The 24202-nt window shown below is 34.4% G+C and overlaps 3 protein-coding genes across 3 annotated transcripts in view; all 3 read left to right on the forward strand.

The window, feature by feature from the left end:
• The first annotated feature begins 596 nt into the window (after positions 1-596).
• poli (polymerase (DNA directed) iota) lies at positions 597-8917 on the forward strand. The gene is made up of 10 exons (XM_073840985.1): positions 597-764; positions 981-1103; positions 1235-1399; positions 2577-2720; positions 3500-3733; positions 3814-3992; positions 5442-5533; positions 5625-5758; positions 5849-6051; positions 7872-8917. The coding sequence occupies exons 1-10, from the start codon at positions 698-700 to the stop codon at positions 8667-8669; spliced, it is 2139 nt and encodes a 712-aa protein (XP_073697086.1). The 5' UTR covers positions 597-697; the 3' UTR covers positions 8670-8917.
• Positions 8918-10644: 1727 nt separating this feature from the next.
• bri3bp (bri3 binding protein) lies at positions 10645-17755 on the forward strand. Its single transcript, XM_073839846.1, has 3 exons — positions 10645-11004; positions 13658-13760; positions 13959-17755. Exons 1-3 carry the CDS (start codon positions 10825-10827, stop codon positions 14378-14380), a joined length of 705 nt encoding a protein of 234 aa, XP_073695947.1. The 5' UTR covers positions 10645-10824; the 3' UTR covers positions 14381-17755.
• A 4750-nt stretch (positions 17756-22505) lies between these two features.
• Positions 22506-24202, forward strand: part of aacs (acetoacetyl-CoA synthetase) — a 50291-nt gene continuing 48594 nt past the window's right edge. Inside the window, exons 1-2 of the mRNA XM_073840579.1 lie at positions 22506-22743; positions 24095-24198. Of these exons, the coding sequence (XP_073696680.1) occupies positions 22611-22743; positions 24095-24198 (237 nt within the window). The 5' untranslated portion in view covers positions 22506-22610. The remainder of the gene's footprint in view (positions 22744-24094; positions 24199-24202) is intronic.

Below are 24202 nucleotides of genomic sequence, written 5' to 3' on the forward strand. Positions count from 1 at the left end.
GAGCAATTTTAATATTTGGTGAATAACTCCTGCCATAGTCACTCAAAACCGGGATGGCAGTTCTAGTCACATTTATGTTTTGTTTCACTGTAATGTCACATTTTCCTTAAGGGGGGCGTTTTCCCCCACTCTACCCTAAGCTTGTGTCTATTTTGATGAATATGCCGATTAAACAAACAAAAAAAATATTCAAATGGAAAACTGCTATTTTATATAGTAAAAATATTTCACAATTTTATTTTTTTTGCTGTACTTTGGATCAAATAATTGCAGGCTCGGTGAGCAGAAGAGGCTTCTTTAAAAACCATTACAAATCTTACTGTTCAAAAGCTTTTGACTGGTATATGTGTGTATAACATCAGCAGTTTTATAATATTCTTTTTATTTTATTCAATTAATTAATATAAAGATATTGAATTAATTATATATTTATTTTATGATTGATATAATTGTTTCTGTATTGTATCATTCAATTTAACCGACTCAGTAAAGAAAAAATATTTATTATTACTATTGTGTATATTATCCGTGTATTTTGCTCCAGACCTTTAGGTGGCAGTAAAACGTTGCTTGTAAGCAGCGGGTTTATGTTTTGATTTTGGTGGCGACATGTTTTGCTGTTGTTGATTAAAAGTGTTATTTTATTTCTTTGTACGTATCGTATAGCCATATAATTGTCCCTTGCGTTGTAGTAAAGATGGACACAGACGAGGAGGGAGACAATGACTGGGATCGCAGTTTAGAGTCAGACATGCTGGAGACAGGTGGGTTTATAACTGGACGACAATGTGAACTTGAATATAAAATATATATTTTTAATTATTTCGAGAATATTATCGACTGCTGACTCGTGATACTTACATTTGCTTAGTCCAAATGCTCAATATGAATAGACTGCAACAAGGTTTGTTGAACAGCCTGTCAGGTAACGTTATACAGTATCTACAGTAACTGAACTTTTGTGTCTTTTTTTTTTCCAGAAAAAAGTTCCACTAACAGAGTTACATCCGTATCTCAGAGGGTAATCCTGCACTTTGACCTGGACTGCTTCTATGCACAAGTTGAGATGATCCGAAATCCAGCCCTCCGGACCAAACCTCTTGGTAAAACACTACAGAATATAAATTGTACAACGTTGTTCACGTAGAATAAGATATACAACAAATACAGTATATCCTAATGCAGTTGCAAAGACAATACACACTCCTCTCTGGCTGTATCTTTGGTTTCTTAGGGATACAGCAGAAATATATTATTGTGACATGTAATTATGTGGCAAGAGAGCATGGCGTGAATAAACTGATGTCAGTCACTGATGCAGTGGAGAAATGCCCACAGCTGGTGCTAGTGAAAGGAGAAGATCTCACCCATTACAGAGAGATTTCCTACAAAGTCACTGGTAAGATCATCCATTTTTATTATTTGTTACACTATCAGTCAAAAGTTTTTGAACAGTAAGATTTTTAATGTTTTTTTAGTCTCTTCTTCTTACCAAGCCTCCATTTATTTGATCCAAAGTACAGCAAAAACAGTGAAATATATGTACTATTTAAAATAACTGTTTTCTATTTGAATATATTTTAAAATGTAATTTATTCCTATGATCAAAGCTAAATTTTAAGCAGCAAATAAGAATATTAGAATGATTTCTAAAGGATCATGTGACTGGAGGAATAATGCTAAAATTCAGCTTTGAAATCACATAAATAAATTACATTTTAAAAATATATATTTAAATAGAAAACAGTTATTTAAATAGTACAAATATTTTAAGATTTTACTGTTTTTGCTGTACTTTACAACAAATAAATGCTTGGTGAGCAGAAGAGACTTTTAAAAAAAACAAAAATCTCACAAACTTTTGACTGGTGGTGTATATAACTTTATTATCGATGTCTGTGAAGCGTATTTGTGTATTTGATATGATTATGTATTATACATAATTTAATGAACATACAATACTATAATAGATAAACTTCTATAAAGATTTTCATTTTACGTTTTATACACTACCATTCAAAAGTCTGTGGTCAGTACAATTTTTTTAAAGGAATTAATACTTTTATTTAGCAAGAATGCATTAAATTGACAAAAAGACTTTGTCATTGTCATAAAAAAATCAATTTCAAATAAATGCTGTTTTTTAAAACTTTCGTTCATTAGAATCTTGAAAAAATGTATAATGATTTCCACAAACGTATTAAGCAGCACAACTATTTTTAACATTGATAATAATTTAAAATATTTCTTGAGGACCAAATCAGCATATTTGAATGAATTCTGGATGATCATGTGACACTGAAGACTCAAAATATATCTCAAATGTAATTCATTTCACATTACTGTTTTTACTGTATTCATAGTCAAATTATAAATGCATCCTCAGTCAGTATACCAGACTTTTTTCCAAAAATGTAAAAAAAAATCTTACTGACTTCAAACTTTTGAATGTAACTGTTAAGTTAAATACCAATTGTAATGCCTTTGTCTGATCTACTTATCTACTAAGATTACAATCAAAGCTCCCTGCTTCCCTGATTATAAACCAGACTTTGACATTGACTTTGTCTCCATAGAATTGCTAATGTCATACTGCCCTCTAGTGGAAAGGCTGGGCTTTGATGAAAACTTCATGGACGTTACAGAAATGGTGGAGAAAAGACTGGAGGAGACCCGTATTTCAGATCTCTCCTTCAATGGACACATATACAAACATGAATGTGAGTCGGAGCAGCACTTCAGAAATATACTAACAGTATTAAATCTATTGGTTGTAGGCCATTGGTTACAGATAAAGGGGCCGTTCACATGTCGCGCCTAAAAACGCGTGGAAAACGCTAGGCGCGCCGCTTTCTTCCTTTATCAACAAAGCGCTCCGGAAGCGTCTGCCGTTTCTAATCAACCATCAGCTGCGCTCTAGCTCCAAGCCTATGCGTCTCCATTAGTGTCAAAATAATTTGGTCTTGACAAATCATAAAGTTCAGGAAATCCCTGGACCACAATGATGAGCTGCTCCTCCATGTTTCTGCTGAGGTTTCAATGTAACGGAAAAACGTGAGGAAGCTGATTGGTTGGTTCATGTCACATGACCTGCGGTGCGCTTGCGGCATTCTGAAAAGTTGAGATGTTTTTATCTCGATGCGGCGCGGACGCGCCTGGAAAAAACGAGCGCGTCGCGACCGCGTCGCTTCCATTATGCGCGCGCAAGCCGCGCGTCTACATTTGAAATAACGAACTTGAGCGCAAAAGACGCTACATGTGAACGGCCCCAAAGGCTGCGTTTCCCAAAAGCATTGTAAGCCCAAGTTGATCGTAGCTCTATTGATGACAATAGTTCTACAATCAATTTAGGCTTACAATGCTTTTGGGAAAGCATTAGGACTAGTTTGCTGTTTTTAAAACTGGATGAATTAAATGTATTCTTTACTTGTTTAGTTTTCCAAGGAAATTGTGAGAATTGCTAGAGTTTCTGGTCATAATAAATCATGTTTATCTTCAGGTATGGCGGTTGATGAGGAGAACGCCCGACTGGCTGTCGGCTCTGTGATCGCTGCTGAGATGAGACAGGCCATTTTCAGCACGCTGGGACTAACTGGCTGTGCTGGCGTCGCTAACAACAAACTCTTAGCCAAACTAGTGTCTGGAACCTTTAAACCAAACCAGCAAACCACCCTCCTGCCTTACAGCACCGCTGAGCTCATGAGCAGCCTCACAGGACTAATCAAAGTACCTGGTAAATTGACATACAATCTCACTTATTGCGTGCTGCAAAGTTTATTTTCTGTAAACTATCTGGGTTATCTGGGTTTATAGGGATTGGCTACAAGACACGTGAGAAGCTGAAGGCTTTGGGTCTGGTCAGCGTGAGAGATCTACAGTTATATCCTCTGCCTGACTTGGTGAAGGAGTTTGGTGAAGTGAACGCTAAAAGGATTCAAAACCTCGTCTGTGGCATCGATGACTCTCCAGTCACGCCGGCGGGCCCTCCACAGGTTATTATATATTGAAAGGCTTTTTTTTTTTTGTTACACATTTTACATGTACATTTAGTCAGTCTGCAAAAACTTTTAAACTCAAGTTGACACACACTGCCAGTCAGAAGTTTTTGAACAGTAAGATTGTTTTTTTTTTTAAATTAGTCTCTTCTGCTCACCAAGCCTGCATTTATTTGATTCAAAATACAGTTAAAGCAGTGATATTGTGAAATATTTGTACTATTTAAAATAACGGCTTTCAGTTTGAATATATTTTCGAATGTAATTTATTCCTGTGAACAAAGCTACATTTTTAACATTATTCCAGTCTTCAGTGTCACATGATCCTTCAAAAATTATTCTAATATGCTGATTTGCTGTTCAAGAAAGATTTTTGTATTGTTATCATCAATATTTAAAACAGCTGAATATTTTTTTTTTCTTCAAGATTCCAAAGATTAGCATTTATCTGAAATAAAAGTAATATTATACCATTTAAAAGCTTGGAGCCAGTATAATTTGTGTTTTTTTTTTTTTGAGGGGGGAGAAATTATGGAAATTTATACTTTTATTTAGCAAGGATGCTTTAAATTGATCAAAAGTAATGATGAAGACATTTATAATGTTACAAAAGATTTCTATTTCAGATCAATTCTGTTCTTCTGAACCTTGTATTCATCAAAGAAACCTAAAAAAATCCTACTCAGCTGTTTTCAACAAAATTATAATAATAAATGTTTATTGAGCAGCAAATCAGAATATTAGAATGATTTCTGAAGGATCATGTGACTGGAGTAATGATGATAAAAATTCAGCATTGAAATCACAGGAATAAATGACATTTTAAAATAGATTCAAATAGAAAACACAAATAGTAAAAATATTTCAAAATTTGACTGTACTTTGAATCAAATAAATCAAATAAAATCTTTTTCATGCTTAAAAATGCTTTTTAAAATCTATTTTATTTATTTAGCACATCTGTTTGATTAAAGATAGTTATGCACAGTGATACTGTGAAATATTATAGCCATTTAATATAGCTGATTTCTATTTAAGTACATTTTAAAATGTCATTTTTTTTATTATTAAAGCTGAATTTTCAGCAGCCATTACAGAAAAATTATTTCTTATTACTATCAATGTTAAAAACAGTTGTGCAGCTTAATATTTTTGTGGAAACCACAATACATGTTTTCAGGATTGATTAATAGAGAGGTCAAAAGAACAAAATTTATTTATTTTTTAATGTTTAACATTATAAATGTCTTTACTGTTTTTTTTTTTTTTTTTACAAATTTAACGCAACCTCGCTGAAGAAAATTTTTAATGACACAAAAAAATCATATAGTGTATTTATTCTAATATTTGTGAGACATAATGTTTACAAGCTCTGATTCACAAACAGTGCTAGTATGATGCTAAATGAAATCTAAAGTCACCAGTGAGGTAATTTATATATTTTAGTCTCTCAGCGATGAGGACTCATTCAAGAAAATGTCCACACTGGAGGAAGTTAACAAAAAAACTGAGGAACTACTCACCAGTCTTACTGAGAGGTGAATACATATATTTTACAATATCAAAACAAAGTTATAGATGTTAGTTTGGCATGTTTATAGTTTGTTTCCCTGTTTGAATTCTGTCTAGGATGCACAAAGATGGCAGGCAACCACACACATTCAGACTAACGATTCGCAGATACACAGTCACCAATCGCTGGTTTAATCGAGAGAGCCGACAGTGTCCTATACCCAACCACACCGGGCTCAAGATCACATGTGGTACAGCTCTGTTCTTTGACATGCTTTAATTGTATAATTCCATAATGTACACAATTTTTATTGTCTCATTTTTGTACATTTTCGTATTAGGAAGCAGTGAGGCTGTGCCCCAGTTACTGTCACTGTCAATGAAGCTGTTTCATAAAATGGTGGACACCCGTGAGCCGTTCCATCTGACCCTGCTGAATGTGTGCTTTAGTAACCTGCAGGCTAAAAGCTCCAGCAAGAGCTCCATCGCCTCTTTCTTTACACAAAAATCTCCTACAACATCACAAATGACATCACAACAGCAGGTCAGTGTGTATGATTTTTCTTATTTTAGAGTTAATTCATTATATTAGAACAGAATAGTCTGCAAATTTTTTTTTATTTTTTTATTTTACAGTTGAGCTTATGCTTTCTGTTTTTCAAAAGTCTGAGCTTTAATGGGGCTTTTCCTTAGTTGTGAGCCATAGAGATTTTAATATTTTTAATAAAACCTGATTTAAAAAAATCATTTTTAAGATGAACCTTTTGTTTTATTTATATTTATGAATATAAACACTACCGTTCAAAAGTTGGGCTGGTACGTTTTTTTGTAATGTTTTAGAACAAGTATCCTATGCTCACCAAAGCTGCATTTATTTAATTATAAAAACAGTACAAAAACTACAATTAATAATTTTACAGTTTAAAACAGTATAACAGTTTTATATTTTTAAATATTTCAAAATGCAATTTATTTCTGTTCAGCAGCAATTACTCCAGTCTTCAGTGGATATCACATGATATTTCAGAAATTACTGATTTGGTGCTCAAGAAACATTTCTCGTTGTTATGAATTTGTATTTAAAATAGGAATGTTTTGTAACATTATACATTTCTTTATTGCCACTTTTGATCAATTTAATACATTCTTGCTGAATATTTTCTTAAAAAAAAATAATAAATCATACTTTCCCCAAACCTTTGAACACTAGTATATATTTATTTTATGTATTTGTGAATAAATAACTCAGTTACAAATGAATTCTTGCTAACTGACAACTACATATTAAGCCTTTTACATTGCCTTGCAAAAGTATTCATACCCCTTTTTACATTTTTTTGGTTGCAGCATTATGTCAATCTTTTTTCCACCTCAATCTACACTCCATACACTATAATGACATAATTGTCACAACTTCATAAATCTTTTAAAAATAAAGAAACTGAAGTACATTGCATAAATAATCATACCCTTAACTCAGTACTTAGCTGAAGCACTTTTACAGCCTCAAGTCTTTTTGTGTATGATGCAACAAGATTTGCACATCAGCATTTGACATCTTTGCCTTACCTCTTCACCTCTCAAGCTCTGCTAGCTTGGATGGCAGACATTTTCAGCCTTCTCCCGATATGTTTGATTGGGTTCAAGCCCAGGCTCTGGCTGGGCCACTCAAGGACATTCACAGAGTTCTTTATAAGCCACTCTTGCTGTGTGCTTAAGGTTGTTGTCCTATTGAAAGGCGAACCTTCTGCCCAGTCTGAGGTTCTTAATGCTCTGGACTGGGTTTTCATTAAGGCTGTCTCTATACTTTGGTGCATTTAGCCTTTCTTCTACTCTAAAGAGTCCCTCAGTCCCTGCCTCTGAAAAAACAGCCCCACGGCATGAGGCTGCTACCAGCACACTTTACTTTTGGGATGGTACTCTGCAACTGATGAGCAGTGCTTGGTTTTCTTCAAACATGATACTTGGAAATTGAGGTTTATCAGACCAGAGAATCTTGTTTCACACCCATTCAATTGAATTTGCCACAGGGTAACTCCACTCAAAGTGTAGTAACATCTACAAGTGATTTGAGTGCTCCTGAGCTGAATTTCAACTGTCCCAGATAAGGGTATGAATACTTATGCAATGGAATCTTTTAAGTTTTTTTATTTTGCACTAAATTATGCCATTATGGTGTATGGAGAGTAGATTGATGTGGGGAAAAAGTAATTTAAAGCATAACATAAGGCAGCAACATAACAAAACATGAAAAAAAAAAGAAAGGGTATGAATACTTTCGCAAGGCACTGTATCTGCTCATTTACGGCAGCACTAACTTGAAAACAGCAAAAGTTAATAATCTGTCTTTTGCCTTCTCACCAGGTGGAACCTGATATCTGTAAGCCTGCTGCAAATTCCCAGTTCACTCAGGCAGATGTTTTACATAAAGAAGATAAAACATGTAACAGCATGAAACCAGTAAAACGCACATTGATATCTCCAAACCAAGAATTACAAACACAGCCATCTTTAATCAACTCCACATCACCCAGACAGCCTGCTTTAGAACACTCACAAATTACAAACATGAACACAAGAGAGTCTTGTATGAGCAATGCTTCCGAGAAAACGTGTTCAAAACTCCCTCCGGGTGTTGATCCAGAAGTATTCAAACTCCTTCCTGAACACATTCAGATGGAGCTGATTTCCAGTTTTCAAAATGAAGACTCTGCACAGTTCAATTACGGTCCCTCTGACACATCTTCTAAAGTTGTTGACCCAGCAGATCATTCCACGTTGGCTTTTAACCAACCAATACCAGAACCTAGTGAGTCAGCACTATATTATAACAGAAATCCTGCATTTCATGAACTCGGCAAGACTTTGTCATCTGCTCAGTCCTCTGTGGAATTAGATTCTGGACTCAAAGCCACAGAAAGTCATGATAGCCCACCCGCCACTCAGGCACCTCAATCAGATGTCCCTGCAAATGTGGACCCTTATGTGTTCTCACAACTTCCTGCTGATGTGCAAAGGGAGTTATTAACTGAGTGGAGACAGCAGAAACTGGTCCTTAAAATCCCATCCAAACACTCACATAAAACCTCCAATACCAAAGACAAGAAGAGTGCTGCTAAAGGCAGCCAGGGTAACATACTGAAATACTTCAAACCCAACTGAGGACAGAAACATCCAAGTGTCTGTTTATAAACCAGAAGAATACTAAAAAATATGTAAACCATATCTTTGTAAATCAGCAATTGTAAAGGAATAGTTCACTGAAAAATAATTCTGTCATGATTTACTTTCTTGTATTGAACATGACAAGAGATGACAATTTGGGTGAGTAAATCATGACAATTTATTTTTCTGTGTACTGTCACTTTCAGATATGTATTATTTTGTTAATAAACCATGTCTTTAAATAAGCATGATGTTATTTAAGTCATTGGATACACAGTAGCTTGTTATTTTACAATACACTACCATTCAAAAGTTTGGGTATAGTTTTTTAAATGCCTTTGAAAAATTGCTTATGCAATCAAGACTGCATTTATTTGATCAAAAATACAGTAAAAACTAATATTGTGAATTTTTACTAAACTCATGTTTAGGAACCTTCCATTGCAGACTTTTTAGGGTTTTGAGCACGAAGCACTGAAACCCAATTGTAATTGTTTGAACAGCCAAGGATCAGCAATCTCCATGTAAAACTGATCGTGCAGACCAAACCGTAAGTCGTAGAGACTTGATAACTCCTAAACCGCCAGTTGCAGGCTCAAGTGTCTTATGTCGGACAAAACACATCCCTCAGATTCGATCGTGAGCCTGCAAAATTTTCGGGTATTGGGTTTTTTGCCAAACCTTACCTTTGTGAACTAGTCCTAGGTTTTTCACCTGATCGGAACCAAACCAGTGCAGAAAGATTATCTGGAGAGCGAATATCAATAATTATTAAAAAAAGTTGAACATTCTACTCACTGTCACAAAGGGATGCCAAAACGTTCAAAAGGGGCGGGCCACTTTTAGTAAAATGCCTATAACTCCAGAACAGAATGAGATATCTTTGCCAAACTCAGAACACTTATGTAAGAGCTCAATCTGAGGTCACAGGATTGCAGAGCTTGGCCATTTAGTAGTGCTATTATAGGGAAAACCGCTGTGCATGGTCTTGGTCCAAAGTGCCACAAGTGTCTCAAAAAACAAAACAAAACATGGCCGATATTGTCAGACGAAGTTTGAGCACCTATTTAGACAAGGTTAATTGAGGCCAATCAGAATGAAACTCGGTGGGCCTGTTTGACTTATTGCCCCAAATGTCTGCGAGAAATTTGAAAGAAATTGGCCACTGAGGGCGATATTGCATTTTTCAAAGGAAAAAATATTGTACATTGTGCGGTTTTTCGCACATACATGCAATATTTGTATCATAATATGATATAACTCCTCATTCTGGACAACTTTGCCTCTAGAACCAATGCTGTAAATTAAATCTTTTGTTAAATGATTGAGATGTAAAAAAAAAAAAAAACTACTTTTGTGAACTACTCCTAGGTTTTTCACTCAATCTGGAAAAAACACTGCAGCACAATTCTCTGGACTCTCTAGGAAAATAATTCTAAATAAATAAATAAATTGGAATTTGGAAGCTATAACGGGGTCATTTAAAAAAGAGGCTTGTCCGGATTTACCCAAAATCCTATAAAGCCTAAAGGAAAACTCAAAACTTCACAAACATCTTGAGCACATGCAACAGGTGATTCTAAACAAGCATGCAAAGTTTTGAGGAGATTGGACCACAGCTGGCGCTATAACAGTCAGAACCGTTAAAAACCATAATATTTCTATGGTAAATTACCTGGATTTGCCAAAAATGCTATTTTGTCATTGATTTGGGTAGTTACAAGCTTGCTAAATAATGTCTTTTTCATTTTGTGCCTAAATGCCTTAAAACACTTGAACCCTGATATTCACTGCTTGCAGCTATAGTTTTTGAGAAAGTCTCTTTTTCTGCATTCCTTATTTAATGAAGCTTTTAATATTATTCTGTACCGTTTAATTTTAAATTCTGGGTAGAAGCCTTAGCCAATAATAAAAAAAATAATAATTAGGTCAATTTTAAAACCTTTATTCTAAAATATTTTCGTACTTCCGGCGCTGCTCACGTTTCGTTTCTTCACACTTTAGCCGCGCACAGCTTCTTCCTCCATCTCTCTGCAGCATCTCCTTCCGGCACATCACACCTCTTTATTCAGTCTATTATAAGCTTTATCCGACCGCTGCCGTTCGGACTTTTCTCCATTGCACATCGCCGGTTGTCAGGTAGTCCATTAGGATGAAGGGAGCAAAATTGGCCGTGGTTTTCAGCGTGTTTTTGGCCTTCGTCCTACTGACTGAGGCAGCGCGAAGCAAGAGGGAGTCCAGCAGTCAGAACAGCCTCAGGAGGGCGGCCAGCGGCTTCTACCAAACCCTCAGCAATATCTTCGGAGAGGAGAACATCAGGGCGCTGTACAAGGTCCGTATTACATCATGCGATATTCTCATGTGGTTTAAAATTTAGTTTTGTTTGCAGGTGCACTAGTTTAGGGCATGCAGAGATCACCAGCTGTCAATGGTTGTGTCTCAAAATCTAGTGAGCTGTCTACATAGAGAGCATACTGTATATGGGCGTCTTTCCGTTTATCTAGGTTACTGGGTTGTCATCGTCAGATGGACTTGAAGTGTCACTGTTTCAGACTTTTTAAAATGTTTTATCGGTAACGCTTTATAATAATGACTTTAGTGAATACGTTTTTCAATATTACATAATAATAATTTAAATATAATATTTTTTATAATAATTTAATAAATAATTGTCCTATTAATTATGGGCATTAAATGACCTTAAAATAACTTTAACAACATTTATTGAATTTTCATAATTTATTTACATGTTTGTATATATAATACATAGGATTTTATGGAATTTTAATGATTTTTGCTAACTATTTGAATGTATTTGAGCTGTTGTAATGTACTGTATACAGTGCTATAGATTCTGACAAAAGAAGAAATGGGAGATTATTTAGCCATAATGGGGGAAAAATGTACTTACTGTAAAGCAAGTTCATATTATTGATGTTATTTAATGTTATTATTAATTGTATTATTGATGATACTGTTTGTTGTTAACTTTGTGTAATAATATCTTTAATTTAATAAAGATAAAGGTAAAGATAACTTTAAATGAATCATAACTGAGTCTGAGAGTAATAATTACAAAGTAAAGTAAAATATAATTTCAATAAGAAAGTAATACATTATTAGACTAATTATGGGCATTAAATGTCTGTAAAAAATAATTGTAACTATTTTTTTTATTTAAATGTTTATATATAACATTGTATGGAATTTTAATGATTTTGCTAACTATTTGATTGTACATTAATGAGCTGTTGTACTGTACTGTATAGAATGCTATAAATTCTGAGAAAAAAAGGAAACAGAAATTTTTTAATTTATTTTTACCATAATGGAAAAAAAATCTAATTCGTATTACTGTAAAGATAATTAGTATTAATATTATTCTTATTAATTTTTTATTAATTTTATTAATTGTGATTATTTTTAATAATACTGTTGTTGTTAACTTTATATAATAGTAATACTAATAAAATTACAGAAAGTAGTGTTATTATAATACTATATTGTATAATATAATTATTTATATATTTATAGAATAATTTATATAAAACTTATATAATTGAATATAATATTAACCTAAAAAAAGAAAATTAAGCAGCACAACTTTTTCCAACAGTGATAAAAAAAAAAATCAGCATATTAGAATGATTTTGAAGGATTTTGTGACACTTAAGACTGGAGTAATGATGCAGAAAATTCAGCTTTGCATCACAGGAGTAAATTCTATTTTAAAGTATATTAAAATAGAAAACCACTATTTTAAGTTGCAATAATATTTCACAATATTACTGTGTTTCTTCTGTATTTTTAAAAACAGCCTCGATGGGCATTTAGTATATGTATATACACACACACACACACACACAGCTATGAATCCGCTGGGTTTGCTTCAGGGCAGGTGCGTTGCTAGACGCTTTTTACTGGGGCACGTGCCCCATTGAAAATCTGCTGTGCCCCAGTAAAATCTCAAATTTGAGTTATAATTTACTTTCATAATCCCGAAATAAAGACATTAAACTATATGCAACAACTGAATTGACGCTTCTAAAAGCAACGCAGTTTAACTATGCACGCAGATATCCATGCCGCACGTCGCGCAGCCTTTTACGCAGAAGTACATGCAGTGTAGGAATAGTTGGTTACACAAGTTTGTATAGTTAATTGTGTTGTAAATGCAATTGTCAAGTAGTTTGTGATGCATTTTGGAAACAGGCGATGAGCCCCTGGTCTAATGCGCCACCTGGCTTGAGAAACCCGTTCTCAAAGACTTACTTTTAGTCATTATTTGGGTAGTACACATATTCCTTCGGCAGAATTCAAATTAGCCATTTTAATCTAGATTAATTCCAAGATTACAGTGAGATTAATCTAGATTTAATATTTATATATATATATAATGGGTGTTTTTTTTATGTCAGACTTATGCGTGTTTTATGATATTCACTAGGGATGGGGCGATAAATCGATTCGCAGATCGATTTGGAATCGATTCTGAGCTTACAATTTTTTTTCAGCAGATGGCGCTCTAATCTAGTTTTTTTTCCGCACACTCAAACACTCACAAAGCAGACTACTGAAGAGCACTTGTGCGTTTGGCTGAGTCGTGTACTATCACCTCGGCTCAGAATGCTTTTATGTCACGAGATTAATGTAAAGACAGCCCACTGTGAACACCCTTGTAATTCACTTCAACTTTTTCAAATTGTATGAATGTTTTTTTAGGTTCAAGTGGAAGTAAGTATTTGGAAACAAGCAGAGCACAGCTGTTTCTAAAGCAAGCAGTGCCATCTGCTGTTCAAAACTAAGCTCAGAATCGATTTGAGAAAGAATCGCGATGTATTCACAAATCGATACTGAATCATTTCTCAGTTCGCATTGCATCGGTTTATCATCCCATCCCTAATATTCACACTAATAAATGTTTGCATATATCTTTATTGCAGTTTTAATTTAATGAAAGAACCTTCAATGTCAATGTTTTGCAGTTCTTCTCAAAAACTACAGAGAGGTTTGTTTATGGAGTCGATTCTTTATTGGACACCTTGTGGAAACTGTGGGTGGATCTGCTTGATGTTATGGGCATCGACTGTAAGTCTGAATCCAAATTGTTGCGTTTATGTGTGTCAGTGACTGAAATAGCACATCTTCAATGTTTGTGCCAACAGTGACGCCAAAACCATGTCCTTAAAACCTCGTTCATGTCTCTCCCTTTTCTCTCTTTGCTTCTATTTCCATCTCTCTCTATTTTCTTTTTGCCCTCCGGTTCTCTCTATCTTGTCTCCTCAGCCTCCAACCTAACGCACTACTTCAGCCCATCATCCGTGTCCAGCTCACCTGCTCGCGCTCTCCTCCTGGTGGCAGCCTTGCTGGTGGCTTACTGGTTCCTGTCATTGTTCCTGAGCGGCTTCTTTTACGTCCTCCACGCGGTGTTTGGCCGCTTCTTCTGGCTGGCCCGCGTGGCCCTTTTCGCCCTCTCGTGCCTCTATATTCTGCAGAAATTCGAGGGCGACCCGGAGAAAGCGGTGCTGCCGCTGTGCTTCATCATGGCCGTGTACTTCATGACGGGACCGGTGGGAGCATACTGGAGGAAAGGAGGCGGACCTGGCACTCTGGAAGAGAAGATCGACCACCTCGATACCCAGATCCGCCTCCTTAACATCCGCTTGAGCAGAGTGATTGAAAACCTAGAGCGCTCAAGTGACCAATGAAGTGATTTTCTCCCCTTAATCAGGGGTTTGTGGGATGGGATGAGAAGAAAAGGTGTTTTTTTGTTTCCCCCTGTTTTTCTCAGGATGTCCCAACATTTTAGTCAAGCAAGAATTGTATGAAAAGTTGATCAGTTCCCCAGTTGATATATCAGGAGTCTATTAGATTCGCCCTGTTGTTGTCGAATGTATTATTAGTGTCCACTTCTACTGTAGCCGCCCATTTTTGAGTAAATATCAGGACTTTTTTTGTATACTGTGGGTCTGTGTGTGTCTGCAAGCCTTGAGTTGAGTGTGTTAGTCCATTGCGCAGTGTTACGCCCTTTTCCATAAGCTTTGTTAGGACACTTTTGGTTCGTAAGTGTGTGTTATTTATCAATCAAAGGCATTGCATTTGAGTGTTTCAGAATCAGAAACACTCAAAAATGTGAAGAATAGTCAGTATCACTGCATTTTTTTCTATCTCTCCCTTGTCTCTTCTTGAGGTCACCTGAGGTTACTCTGAGTTCAGGACCGATCAGCACTATCAGGGAAAGAGATGTATGTGGAAATCACATTTCGAAAGCAGCTAGTCATCAGAAGCGTGAGAATATCTGGCAGCAAAATAACAGTGCTGCAATATACACCAGTATCTCAGTCCAGCTTCAGCCAGGAGAGAGAGAGAGAGAGTGAGATGTGCTTCAGATAAGTACGTACAGGGTAAAACCTGGTCATGCACTTTGTTCTCATCATGAGATCAATGTATTAACTGTATGTACCATTTTAATACACTTGGAGGAAGGGATTGATTAGATAGCGTTTAATCCCACTACTTATTTTATATATTTTTAAGAAAGTGGCCTCTGTTGTTTTACCCACAGTGGCATTTTGTCTATTTAAAATGCCTGATAACTAATTTATCTCATGTCTCTGCTTGTTGGCATTCCACTTTTTGGTGTCTTTGCACACATTTATCACCAAAACTAATTTGAACAGTTATTCTCCTGCTTCATAGATGTGAAAAAATCTTGTCATTTAAAATTTTTATACATGTTTTTATATTTTGAGAGAAATATTAGGAATGGTCAGTGTTTAATATGCCATAATTTGGTTTTATTAGTACTGTTGTATTTAACACTACTGTTGAAAAGTTTGGAGTCAGGAAGATTTTTTGTTTTGTAAGAAATTGTTATTTTTATTCAGCAAAGAGGTATTAAATTTTGCATTAGATTTTATACCAGTCAGCTGTTTTTGAACAGGAAGATTTGTAATGTTTTTACAAATCCAAGCCTGCTTTGATTTGATTGAAAGTACAGTAAAAAAAGTCAAATTTGAAAGTAGTTTTACTATTTAAAATAACTGTTTTATATTTTAATATATTTTAAAATTTAATTTATTTCAGTGGTTTCAAAGCTGAATTTTTAGCATCGTTACTCCAGTCTTCAGTGTCACATGATCCTTCAGAAATCATTCTAATATGCTGATTCGCTGTTCAAAAAACATTTTTCAGGATTCTTTGATGAATAGAAAGATCCAAAGATCAGCATTTATCTGAAATAAAAAGCATTTGTAATATTATACACTATTTCTTCTTTATATAAATTAATAGTTTTATTTAGCAAGGATGCTTTAAATTGATGAATTCTGAAGTGATGATAAAGACATTTATAATGTTACAAAAGATTTCTATTTCAGATAAATGCTGTTCCTCTGAACTTTCTATTCATCAAAGAAACCTGAAAAAAATCTACTCAACTGTTGTCAGCATAATAATAATAATACATGTTTTTTAAACAGCAAATCTGAATATTAGAATGATTTATGGAGGACCATGTGAAATTACATTAAAAAAAATAGATTACATTTTAAATAGTAAAAATGCTATAGTTTGGATCAAATAAATACAGGCTTGGTGAGCAGTAGAAACTTCTTCAAAAAACATAAAAAATCTTTTGACTGGTAGTGTTTTTCCTGCAAAAATGTATCACTGTTTTCACAAAAATATTAAACAGCACAACTGTTTTCAACTTTGATTATAATATGAAATGTTTTTTAAGCACCAAAGCAATATTTGAATATATAAATGATTTCTAAAGGACACTCAGCCATCACAAATTCATTACATTTTAAAATATATTAGAATAGAAAACAGTTATTTTAAAATGAAATAATATTTGTTGACTACAAACTTTTGAACAGTAGTGTACATTTGAAGTTTTTTTAGTTGGGGAACATTTATTGTATTTGTTTTGCATCATATCGTAAAAGGTGTTTATTGTGAAATTAGTGTGTTTTTGGTTTGTATTTGTTTGCTACAAAATTATTTTTTTTATATATTATGTTTGTCACCAAACAGTTATTTTAAAGACATTAATTCAATATGAGATTTTTGTGGCACTTAGTCCCTGTGTCAGTGTTGATGCCATTATATACTCTTTATAAACCTTGATGAAATTCATTTTTAGTACATACATGTTCAGAATTTACGAGCCAAAAATATTGACGACTCATCCTGCGCTGATTTTAGTCCAGAAACCGTCCCTCACCCTTTTACCTGTCAATGCTGTGATGTACTGTAACTCAAGCGGTGTCAAGCACTAATATCAAGAAAGCCCTTTTTTAATGTGTGAAGGAAGTCATACAATATAAGCACCAGCCTTGAGGAGTCTCCAAATAGCAAACTCTTCAGTACTTGCAGTGTACCAGCATTATTGTACAAGTACTGAGGGAACAAATAATAATAATTACACATACATGTCTCAGCAAACACTCTTGTGTACGTACATATTTGTAATAAATGAGAGGCCACAGTAATATACCGTGAAAAAATGCTCTGGATCTTATGACAGTTTTCTCATTAATGTGCTGAGTTTGCTTGTAGAAATATGTATGACATTGATGATATTTTCCCACTCGCGCTGTTTATTAATTAATTTCATTCTAGTTACAGCACCATGTCAAGTCCTTAATGTATTTCTGGATTATTATGTATTTTATTAATTTATCTGATGTTAAATTTAATTTAGACTTAATAACTGCAAAGACCCAGTTCTCTCTCACACTGTCTATCACAGATCCCGGTTGACTGCGCCAGTGCCAATTATTGTGTGTTGAGGATTTTGCATCATTGTCTGATTTGTATTAGAAAGCACTGAATCTTTGTGAAGTCTAGACCTTAACTGGTATTTTTTTGCGTAGTAAATGCCTAGATTTCTATATCAGGTTTGCATTTGTACTGTATAACTTTCATCAGGATTGTTCACCTGCGATGTTGCTTGCTGTGTGGTATTATTTGCGCTGTCTGTAACATATTTTGTCTCTATGAAACTTGTTCAATGATTTTCTCTAAGATGAAAGGTGGTCCAAAAAATGATTTAATAAACGTAATATACAATTTGACCAACTGGTCTTGGATTTTTTTTTAAGTCAAAATTTTACATACACCTTGCAGAATCTGCAAAATGTGAATTATTTTACCAAAATAAGAGGGATCATACAAAATGCATGTTATTTTTTTTATTTATTACTAACCTGAATAAGATATTTTACATAAAAGACATTTACATATAGTCCACCAGAGAAAGTAATAGTTGAATTTATAAAAATTACTCTGTTCAAAAGTTTACATACACGTGATTCTCAATACTGTGTTGTTACCTGAATGATCCACAGCTGTGCTTTTTTTTTGTGATAGTTGTTCATGAGTCCCTTGTTTGTCCTGAACAGTTAAACTGCCAGCTGTTCTTCAGAAAAATCCTAGATTTTCAGCATTTTTGTGTATTTGAACCCTTTCCAACAATGACTGAATGATTTTGAGATCCATCTTTTCACACTGAGGACAACTAAGAGACTCACATGTAACTATTACAGAAGGTTCAAACGTTCACTGATGCTTCAGAAGGAGAAACAGTGCATTTAGAGCTGTGGGTGAAAACTTCGGGGTAAATTTAACTTATTTTGTCTTCTAAGAATCAGTAAGTATCTTCTGTAGCTTCTGAAGGGCAGTACTAAATTAACATTTAGGGCAAAATAAGAAAAATGTACACATCTTCATTCTGTTCAAAAGTTTACACCCCTGGCTCTTAATGCATTGTGTTTTCTTCTGAAGCATCAGTGAGCATTTGAACCTTCTGTAATAGTTGCATGAGTCCCTCAGTTGTCCTCAGTGTGAAAATATGAATCGCAAAATCATACAGTCATTGTTGGAAAGGGTTCAAATACACAAAAATGCTGAAAAACCACAGAATTTGTGAGACCTGAAGAATTTTACTGAAGAACAGCAGGCAGTTTAACTGTTCAGGACAAACAAGGAACTCATGAACAACTATCACTAAACAAAAAAACAGCTGTGGGTCATTCAGGTAACAACACAGTATTAAGAATCAAGAGTATGTAAACTTTTGAACAGGGTTATTTTTATAAATTCAACTATTATTTTCTCTTGTGGACTGTATGTAAATGTCTTATTCAGGCAGGTATTAAATAAAAAATAACATGCATTTTGTATGATCCCTCTTGCTTTGGTAAAATAATTAACATTTTACAGATTCTGCAAGGTCAACTGCATATTGAGAGCTGAACCTGACTCGCATTAATAGTATCATAGTTTAGATTTGCTCACACTAGTCTTTTGAACGTTTATGAAGTTGCTTCACCTCATAATTTTGACATACAAGGTTGTACATGATGCAACAGACACTTGTTTGAACATTGCATCATTTGTCTGCTCAAATAGCCTCAGATAAACATTATATAATGCTAGCAGCTCCATTTTTGATAACCCTAAGGTGAAAGCTTGGCATTCAGTTTTTTACTATCAAAATACAATTTAACATACTGTATACATAGATTTCCCCTTTTCCTTTTCTCTGTTTTGTCATATATACTCTAGGATTCTCTTGCAAATGTATTTCATTTTGTTCACCCAGCTGTATCTCGTGTACCCCTGCGAGGGCTAATCCAAATGCTGTCTGAAATGGCTTACATAAAATATAAAGATCAAAAGGAGCACTGTGCCTTTAAGACACCCATATTTGGCATGTATATAATGATGTGCATTGTTGCTTTTTTATTTGTTGCGCCCAGAGGGGGCAGACATGACCCCACTCCCATTCCTTTCATAAAAGCACATCCTTAACAGTAACCCTTGTGGGCTCCATATCAGTCAAACGAAGATAGATCTTTTAGGTCCCACAAATTTGTTGTTTTTATAGCATTTTGTATATTTGAACCCTTTCCAACAATGACTGCATGATTTTGAGGTCCATCTTTTCACACTGAGGACAACTGAGGGACTCATATGCAACTATTACAGAAGATTCAATACTCACTGTTGCTCCAGAAGGAAAAAATATGCATTGAAAGCCAGGGTTGTAAACTTTTGAACAGAATGAAGCTGTTTACATTTTTCTTATTTTGTCTAAATATCATATTTTTGTTCATTTAGTACTGCCCTTCAAAAGCTACCAAAGATAGTTACATGTTTCCCAGAAGACAAAATAAGTTTAATTTACCCTGATCTTTAAATTCCAAAAGTTTTCACCCCCTTTAATGCATCATCTTTCCTTCTGAAGCATCAGTGAGCGTTTGAACCTTCTGTGATAGTTGCATATGAGTCCCTCAGTTGTTCTCAGTGTAAAAAGATGGATCTTAAAATCATACAGTCATTGTTGGAAAGGGTTCAAATACACAAAAATGCTGAAAAACCGAAGAATTTGTGGGACCTGAAGGATTTTCCTGAACAACACAGTATTGAGTCAAGTGTAGGTAAACTTATTTTTATACATTTTAGCTACTATTTTCTTTTGTGGACTATATGTAAATGTATTTTATGTGAAATATCTTATTCAGGTCAGTACTAAATAAAAAATAACATGCATTTTGTATGATCCCTCCTATAGTGGTAAAATAATTAACATTTTGCAGATTCTGCAAGGTGTATGTAAACTTTTGACCCAACTGTAGATCAGCCAATTTCACATAGCTAATCTATGAAGCAGCTCCTATTTCCTAAATGTTAAATATTGATGAAATTGGCCTTGGAAATCACTGCTGCTGGCTGTGTAAAAATATTAAGCAGCTCTTTATATACAATCCAATACCCTCCTCTGGGCCTAAAATGTTTAGAAAACACAACAGGCCAGCCTAAAGTCAAACAAAACGTATGGAAAATATAGCACAGAGACACCTTTCACATGTTAACCTGTTTTTTTCCCCATCTGATCGTGTTGCAGGTTGCAGGCTCTGGATTGGGCACACCTCTATATGATCTCTTTTTCTATTGGCTGGGCGCTCGCGTGCCTGAGTTCTGATTGGTTCTCTTTTCCGTCTGTCCATGTTGCTTTCTCTCGTGCTGCAGTCTCGGCTGATGTGAGACCAGCTTTAAGAACCAATGGAATAAAAGACATGCTAATTGCGGCGCACTCAGATATTCTTCCGCCAAAGCCTTACAGTAACGCTTTATCCAAGACGCTTTAAATGGCAGTGGTCAAAAGCAACTATTATATAGATCATTCTACGTAAGCAAGAATCTTTGTAACACTTTTAGAGGCCTATCCCTACTATCCATATACACTACCAGTCAAAAGTTTTTGAACAGTAAGATTTTTAATGTTTTTAAAAAGAATTCTTTTATGCTCACCAAGCCTGCATTTATTTGATCCAAAATACAGCAAAAGCAATAATATTGTGAATGAAATATGTTTTACTATTCAAAATATATGCTTTCTATTTGTATATATTTGAAAATATAATGTATTCCTGTGATCAAAGCTACATTTTGAGCAGCATTACTCTAGTCTTCAGTGATTTGCTGTTACAGGAAACATTTATTATTATTACTATTAATATTTAAAACAGCTGAGTATATTTTTCAGGATTTTTTGAGGAATTAAAGATCCAAAGATCAGCATTTATCTGAAATAAAAAGTGTGTGTAATATTAAAAAGTGATGATAAAGACATTTATACTGTTACAAAAGATTTCTATTTCAGATAAATGCTGTTCTTCTGAACTTCTTTAATCAAAGAAAGCTGAAAAAAAAATCTACTCAGCTGTTTTCAATATAATAACAATAATAATGTTTTTTGAGCAGCGAATCAGAATATTAGAATGATTTCTGAAGGATTATGTGACTGGAATAATCATGCTAAAAATTTAGCTTTGAAATCACAGAAATAAATTATATTTTCAAATAGAAAACAGTTATTTAAATAGTAAAAATACTTAAAAATTGTACTATTTTTGCTGTACTTTGCATCAAATAAACGCAGGCTTGGTGAGCAGAAGAGACTTCTTTAAAAAAAACATTACAAATCTATACTGTTCAAAAACTTTTGACTGCTAGTGTATTGTTAAATCAGTGTAATCACGATAAATGCAGTCTGAAGTTCATAACTGTCTCAATTTTATCTTATCACCCTTATTAGTAGTTGGCATTAGTTAATCGCTTTAGTTTATGCAGTTTATAAATTACTGCCCCATCTGTGAACAAATCGTTCTTTTGAGCCGATTCTTTTAAATTAAAGAAGAATCGGTTCACAAACACCATTCTGAATGATTCAGAACAGGTTCGACTCATATTGAGTCGAGTATTAGAGTATTTTTATTTATATTTATGTTTCAATGATATGTTTTTAATGAGCTGTATCATTTCTGCAATACAGTGAACTAGGTTAAATTGTATTAAAACAAACCTTTGAAGGTGTTTTAAAAATCAATTTAAAAACGCATTGAATCATGTGCTTATATAGAGCATATAATTCCGTGTTGTTATGGGTGAAGACATGACGGTATGATATTTGATTAATAATATCTCGTCTAAGAACCGCTGGACAGAAATGAGTCGGATTTCCTTTTCATCACTATCAGATAGATGAAACCATGAACCGTTCACCAGGGCTAGCCAACAAATCATAATGTTGTCCTATTAATTCCAAGTTTACTAAAATTACTTATCAAATAAAAAAGCCTGTGAATTATTTATGAATCATCATCATACATAAAATTGTGTTAATATTTAGCACTACATACGAAGCGGAAGAACATTTGGCGGTTGACAGGGTGGTGTGCGGTTGCGTGGTAGGCGGAGCTTCCGCTGCTGCTGGTTGATTATGTGCGGCTGACGCTCGGAAGTGACCCATGTGTCTGACCTGCACCAATACGCGATCACCGGATCGGCCCGTCCAACTCCCGTAGTGCGTTTCTTGCAGTCTTCATAGGTTATTCACGACATACCGGCGCGTGTCATCCGATCATGTCTAAAGACACGGAGGCCAAGAGCGAGGAGATTATGGAGTCGAAGGTGCTCTGGTACCCGGACACTAAACGAAACACACAAATGGACCGATTCCGGACTCAAGTGAACCGGGACTTCGGCTTGAATATGGGTGAGTAGAGGCAGCCTAGGCTAGAATGAATGCAGACTAGTGTGTCAGCTAACAACACGCCCCTGTTTCACAGGAAAACAAAACATAGTACTATGGTATGATGTTAATCCCATTAATAGCTCATCCTAGGATTGTCATGGCTTTTGTCATGGCTACATTTGAGGAAAAACGTGTCTCTAACTATGCTTTCAGATGTAAGTTATATTTGGCTCACTAACATTTCTACAGAATCCATTTTGTCTTAAATTCCTTTAATTGTATAGGATAGGATGTCTAACCACATATTTCCATTCATTCATTCATTCATTCATACATACATGTATGCACACTTTTAAGTTGTACAACCAGTATTTCAAATCAGACCTGGAATTCAGACTGAAAGTATAGAGTGAATAGAGGGTGGCTGTCATAGAGCACAGTAAATATTTTCATAATATGACCATTACATGCAGCTCAGCAGGTGTGACATCATTTTCATCTATGACAAACTGCTTTAACATTTAACCCTTTAAACAAACTAGTATTTATTTGCATGTTCCTAGTACTTAATGTAGGTAATTTATGACCCTGGACTACAAAACCAGTCAAATGGGTGAATTTCTTTTGAAATTCTGATTTATACGTCATCTGAAACCTAAATAATAAGCTTTCAATTGATGAATAATTTGTTAGGATTGGACAATATTTGGTCGAGATGCAACTATTTGAAAATCTGGAATCTGAGGGTGCAAAAAAATCAAAACACTGAGAAAATCGACTTTAAAAAGTTGCATATTACTAAGCAAAAATTAATTTTTGATATATTTATGGTAGCAAGTTTACAAAATATCTTCAAGGAACATGATCTTTACTTAATATCCTAATGAATCTTGACATTAAAAAAGAAAAATCAATCATTTTGACTTATGCAACGAACTGTCGGTTATTGCTACAAATATACCCGTGCTACTTAGGACTGGGTTTGTGGTCCAGGGTCGCAATTGAAATGAGTAAATATTTAAAAAATATTTTTAAAATGAAAGAAATCAAAGATTCATCTGTTTAAAAACTGATAATAGTTAATTTAAATAAATTGATTTAAAAATGATGTATTAATTATTCAGGTTAGTAGTCAATTGTTATGCTTTTTTAATAGTTAATAAATAATATTTAATAGTTCCTAAATTATGTTTTTAGTTATGTTAATTCTAGAAAAACTGGAATTGTTACAAACAACAAAATCAGGCATCAGACCAACTGTAATAAATTTGTTATGATTACAGTTCTGATTTATAGTATCATTTCTCAACTAAATTAAATAATGGCATGCATTTTGTCTAATGGAATTTTCAATGTCTCTTTTATTTTGAAGCAAATTATAATGACCTGTATCAGTGGTCCGTGGACAGTTATCCCGAGTTCTGGGCACAGGTTTGGAAATTCTGTGGCATCACCTGTTCAAAGATGTATGGCGAGGTAA

The sequence above is a fragment of the Garra rufa genome, chromosome 5 (genome assembly GCF_049309525.1).
Source record: "Garra rufa chromosome 5, GarRuf1.0, whole genome shotgun sequence".
In the NCBI taxonomy this organism is placed as follows: Eukaryota; Metazoa; Chordata; class Actinopteri; order Cypriniformes; family Cyprinidae; genus Garra; species Garra rufa.

Excerpts from the sequence above, each read along its gene's own strand:
- poli (XM_073840985.1), top strand. The coding sequence starts at position 698 with ATGGACACAGACGAGGAGGGAGACAATGACTGGGATCGCAGTTTAGAG. Across the intron at positions 5,534-5,624 it reads CTCACCAGTCTTACTGAGAG|GATGCACAAAGATGGCAGGC; the intron begins GTGAATACATAT and ends AATTCTGTCTAG. Across the intron at positions 6,052-7,871 it reads AAATGACATCACAACAGCAG|GTGGAACCTGATATCTGTAA; the intron begins GTCAGTGTGTAT and ends CCTTCTCACCAG.
- bri3bp (XM_073839846.1), top strand. The coding sequence starts at position 10,825 with ATGAAGGGAGCAAAATTGGCCGTGGTTTTCAGCGTGTTTTTGGCCTTC. Across the intron at positions 11,005-13,657 it reads ACATCAGGGCGCTGTACAAG|TTCTTCTCAAAAACTACAGA; the intron begins GTCCGTATTACA and ends AATGTTTTGCAG. Across the intron at positions 13,761-13,958 it reads TGATGTTATGGGCATCGACT|CCTCCAACCTAACGCACTAC; the intron begins GTAAGTCTGAAT and ends TTGTCTCCTCAG.